General features: G+C 38.7%; 1 protein-coding gene across 1 annotated transcript in view; it reads left to right on the forward strand.

Annotated features, from left to right (window-relative positions):
• UPF3B (UPF3B regulator of nonsense mediated mRNA decay) overlaps window positions 1–5,419 on the forward strand; it is a 20,418-nt gene that overhangs the window by 10,721 nt on the left and 4,278 nt on the right. The window contains exons 4-8 of the mRNA XM_037732353.1: window positions 766–876; window positions 2,579–2,622; window positions 3,103–3,285; window positions 3,685–3,755; window positions 4,646–4,706. Coding sequence (XP_037588281.1) covers window positions 766–876; window positions 2,579–2,622; window positions 3,103–3,285; window positions 3,685–3,755; window positions 4,646–4,706 — 470 coding nt within the window. The remainder of the gene's footprint in view (window positions 1–765; window positions 877–2,578; window positions 2,623–3,102; window positions 3,286–3,684; window positions 3,756–4,645; window positions 4,707–5,419) is intronic.

The following is a 5,419-nucleotide window of genomic DNA, read 5'->3' on the forward strand; positions in this document are numbered from 1 at the left end:
AAAAAAAAAAAAAAACAACCAAGAAAGAAAGAAACACAAGAACTGAAAAACCAAAATAATTGCCATTTAAGGTACAGTGGCTTCAGATTCTGAGACCTCTGTAATGTTATCTTAGATAGCTGTTACACAACTCTTTGTATTGGATTAGGACTTAGGCCCATATTTTATATGTGATTGACACTTTAGAATCATCTAGTTTTATTTCCATCATTTGTTACTATTACAGGTATTTTATAAAGAAAACACAGTAAAGACTCAGTAACACTTAGCTGTGATATTGATTTTATCACAGATTTAGATCGGGAAGACTTGATCATGTGACACATAGAAATAAGCAATATAGTGACTCAGATGTGTCACCCTTTCTGATGTCAGAGGTCTAGGAGAGAACTATAGGAATTACCATCACATCTAGTGCCACATGTAGGACTTTTCCCTAATTTATCTTTTTGGAACACCTGACTTAGTTTAGTAGGACAGTAACTTTTAGAAGCAAACTATGTAATAACCCTAGTGGTTCAATGCATGTTGTCTCATTTTTCCTGACCTCCATGTCATACCAGATTCCCATAGTGAGTATCAGTAATAGGAGTTCTGAGAGCAAGTGACCAGTTAAGCTCTAAATAGTCTACCTCGTGGGTATGGTTTGGGTTTTTAATCTTCCATGAAGGAGAAAATTATCTTCTTTGATAATTAAGTATCCTAGATAATGTCTCCTTTTTTGTTTAAAGTCTATATTTTCTGTTTCCTTAAATAATTATTTAGATCCAGAATATAGAAAGTTTTTGGAAAGTTATGCCACAGATAATGAGAAAATGACATCTACTCCAGAGACACTGCTAGAGGAAATAGAAGCAAAAAATAGAGAATTAATAGGTAAGTGGGCAAAAGGAATTAGAGTAACAGCCTTTTCATCACAGTACCTAAGTCTGTCTCCTACCTCTATCAGTTGCTAGCTGTGTGACTTTGGGGAAATCACTAGCTTCTCTGAGACTGTTATTGTAAAATGCAGATGGTAATACCTGCCTCACAGGATTATGAGAATGCATTAATAAGGTGGGAAAAATTCTTCGACCTATTTAGTGTCACACAAATGTAATGTAAATACAAAAAGTGCGATGACTGGTAAGGAACGTTTAGATATTGGTTAGCCTTTGAAGGTCAATTGGTATTTCCTAGTAAGAAGTTCATATTCCTAAAAAAATTTTGACCTGAAAATACCAATAAATGGAATTAGTTACTGCAAAATTGAAAACTACTTGAGGAATTCTAGCTTGGATGTTCATTCTCAGTAGGAGGCTGTCACTACTGTATCAGTAGCTCTAAACATGAGCATAATCTTTGACCCAGGATTTCCACTCGGGAATTTATCCTAAGGAATATGTGTTTTTGTTTTTTTTGCTTTCTCTCTTTCCGCGTGTGTGTGTGTGTGTGTGTGTGTGTGTGAGAGAGAGAGAGAGAGAGAGAGAGAGATAGAGTCTTGCTCTGTCACCCAGACTGGAGTGCAGTGGCACAATCTTGGCTCACTGCAACCTCTGCCTCCAGGGTTTAGGTGATTCTGCTGCAGCTTCCTGAGTAGCTGGAATTACAGGTGCCTGCCACCACGCCCAGCTAATTTTGTATTTTTAGTAGAGCTGCGGTTTCGCCCTGTTGGCCATGCTGGTCTCGAACTCCTGACCTGAAGTGATCCATCCACCTTGGCCTCCCAAAGTGTTGGGGTTACAGGCATGAGCCACTGTGCCGGTCAGGTATATATGTTTTAAAAGATGGCTATAAGGCTACTAGTTTATTCAGAATGTGAAAATGAAAAATATTCTTTGAAAACTTGACTTTTTTTTTTTTCTTTTGTGAGACGGAGTCTTGTTCTGTTGCCCAGGCTGGAGTGCAGTGGCACAATCTCGGCTCACTGCAACGTTTGCTTTCCAGATTCAAATGATTCTCCTGCCTCAGCCTCCCCAGTAGCTGGGACTACAGGCATGCACCACCATGCCCAGCTAATTTTTGTATTTTTAGTAGAGATGGGGTTTCACCATGCTGGCCAGGCTGGTCTTGAACTCCTGACCTTGTGATCCACCCGCCTCAACCTCCCAAAGTGCTGGAATTACAGGTGTGAGCCACTGCGCCGGCCCAAAACTTGACTTTTATTAATAGATGCATAGTATAAGCCCATTTCTGGTAACTTTCTTAGAAGGAATTCCTGGAAGTGGAATTATGGGGTCAAAAGAATTTGATATTTTTAGCCCCTTCCCCCAACTTCTTCCAGTTGAATGAGTTTACACTCCTATCAATAAAATAAGAGAATGTCCTAAGTACTTAATTCTCACCAATTGGGAATGACTCTTTTAAGAAATTATTTTGTTGTCTTAATTTGAATTCCTTCACTTTTTAAAAGGTATTTTAATCCTGTATTGTTGAAATCGAGTACTGTAAAACTTCTTTCTGATAATACAGTTGTGATCTTTTGGCGTATGGGCTGTATACGTTTTCCCACCTTGGGTGGGTGGCAGGGAATGTCAGAAAATGGAATCCTTTCTAGGGGTTGATAAGTATTATTAATAATCTGTTTACATTTATGTAGCTAAAAAGACAACCCCACTTTTGAGCTTCCTGAAAAACAAGCAGGTAAATCTTTTGTCTTTATAGTTCTCTCAATACTTTAATTTCATTGCTTTGCAGTCTATAAACACTTTAAGAGCAGTGGGTTTCTGGAGGAGAAATAGCTGCTTTTTCCACCATTACTCTTTAAGGATTTGCCTTGTTGGTCTCACTTTCTGGCCCTCTCCTTCACTCTGGTTATTGGACCTGGAGTTCACTCTACAAACCTGGAACATTCTTAGGTTGTCCCAGAGACACTCTTTTGATATTCTGAAAGCCTCTGGAGAGATAGCAAGGCAGCAGTGGAAGACTAATATTAGCAGGTCCTGGTCTTCATTGCCTTTCCTTTTCTGGGTGGAGTGGGGGTAAAGAAGTTAAAATGCCACTTTGTAGAAAGTAGGAAGGAAAGATTATTCAGTTTAGTGGGTGCCTACCATGCTTTTGGGATTGATTAGGGTTTTGCCGATGGTTATCTTATTTCAAGTCTTGTGTTGATTTTCTTTCTAGAGAATGAGAGAAGAAAAGAGAGAAGAAAGAAGGAGGAGAGAAATAGAAAGAAAAAGGCAAAGAGAAGAAGAGAGGAGGAAATGGAAAGAAGAGGAGAAACGAAAAAGGAAAGATATAGAAAAGCTAAAGAAGATAGACAGAATTCCAGAAAGGGACAAATTAAAGGATGAACCAAAGATTAAGGTATGAGAATATGAAACTGACTACATGTTGCTGAAAATTGCATGAATCTGTTTCTTTAAATATGCATGTGTCTTGTGTTGGTGTAAATGAATTTTTTGTTTTGTTTTTGTTCTCTTTTGGGGGGAAGTGATCCAATACAAATCTTTCCTGTAATACTAATAGTATTAGTTTTAAAATTTAAGATCATTTAAAAGGATTAAATAGTGCATTATCATTTCTTCAGTACAGATCTGTGCTATTTTTATCATTGAAAATGTTTGATTTTTAGACTGCTGTCCTCTAAATTCATAGTAAATGAGAGCTTAGGGCCGGCTGGCATGATTTATGGGTTTTATTCAGCTTTTCCTTCATAATTGATACATGAAGTTGCCTCATCTGTTTGTTTTCCACTGTCTTCAGGTACACAGGTTTCTGTTACAAGCTGTGAATCAGAAAAATGTAAGGACCAAGTACATGATACAGAGCATCTAGTATCATGTCACACACACAGGTGTTAGCTAATAAGTCCTTTTGGTGGTGGTGGTGGTAGTGTTACTTGTTGAAAACCCCTTCAGATTGACTTGGGTCTTCTTAAAAGCTGAGCTATTTCATTATAAATTTCTGCTTTGAAAGGAAGCCCAGGTGACTTCCTAATGCTCTGCTGTGTACCCAAAAGCTTCAATGACGTATAGCCAGAGGACAACCATGCCTATGTAACTCTTTCTCACCTCTCATAACTGGCTGCCTTGTGGGAGGACCGGGGATAAATACCCTGCATTATGTGCTTTTCCCTCTCACGTGACTCCTATGGTATCTTCCTGCCTATAGGTGGGAATCTATGAGTAGCAGATTTGGATTCATGAATTCCATGTGGGAAGAAGAAAACCTGTAGAAAGATCCCAACCTTGCCGCTTCCTTTCTGAGGGCATGGTTTGGGCAGACCTTGTTTCAGCATATTTTCTGGGTGGTAAAAAAAAGTAAAAAAAAGTCTCACTGAGAGGTTGGCAGGGTTTCCCTCTTTTATTTCCTGAAAACTCAGCAGTTTAGGTAGCAAAGTTTCCCTAAGTCTCTATGGGACTCATTATTGGTGATGAAGGGGTTGGGGGAGGATGGAGTTTCTCGTCTTAATTCTTTCCAGCAATCTCTCTGTCTGCTATGCCACAAGTGACTTGACTTGCTATTCCTAACAATCAGCAAGGCAGAAGGTAGAGCCAGCCATGCTAGAGACATTCATTAACATTCCTATTAGAGTAATGAACACCTTGGCTTCTAATAAGGATGCTCATTGGAGAAATAAGAGCACTTCAATGAAACCTGCACATGGTATCCTCACTTTACACTGGTGCCTTCTCAGTGTCCATTTTGGACTCACCATTTGCAGTGGCTATCTGTGTGCCAAAATGCTTCATGCTTATGTCTTGTGGCGCTTTGCCTTTTGCTTGGTAGTTTACATGATGCCTTCACCCTGAGATGAACCTTGTATGATGCCTTCACTCTGACACTTGAAATTCTTCTATTTTGCCTAAGAATCTCTCTGATTATCCAACACTTGGAGATATTCTCGAGAGGTTTGTAGCAGTGATGTGAGAAACGATGGCATTTTGAACATGTGTAAATATATATGGCATTGATACAGAGTTCTCAATCAGTAGAGATTGAGAACTTCACTATTTGTTTGTATAAGGCATTTAGATTTTTAAATCAAATGCCAAATAATTCTTGTTATTCATCTCTAATGACAAGATAATTTTACCATCATAAATATGTTATTCTCAGGCTCAAGGCAAAATTATTGCTGCAATGGATCTCTCCTTTGGTGACCAAGGTATTTGTCGTTCCAAATACTACATAAAAAGAGTCCCAACAGAAATCATCTGCCTAGCATTTAAAATTTGTGGGCTATTTCCTATCAAGTTATATCAACATGCTAGTTTGCTATAGACGCATACTTCGAAGTATGCATTGATTCACTGAAAGGTTGACCCATTTAAAGCCAAAGGAGACTGGGCACAGTGGCTCTTAGTAATCTTAGCACTGTGGGAGGCCGAGGCAGAAGGATGGTGTGAGCCCAGGAGTTTGATACTATCCTGGGCAACATGGTGAGAGCCTATCTCTACAAAAAAAATTTTATTATTTTTTTCTTTTTTTTTTTTTT

This window comes from Cebus imitator, unplaced genomic scaffold (genome assembly GCF_001604975.1).
Source record: "Cebus imitator isolate Cc_AM_T3 unplaced genomic scaffold, Cebus_imitator-1.0 Scaffold445, whole genome shotgun sequence".
NCBI lineage: Eukaryota > Metazoa > Chordata > Mammalia > Primates > Cebidae > Cebus > Cebus imitator.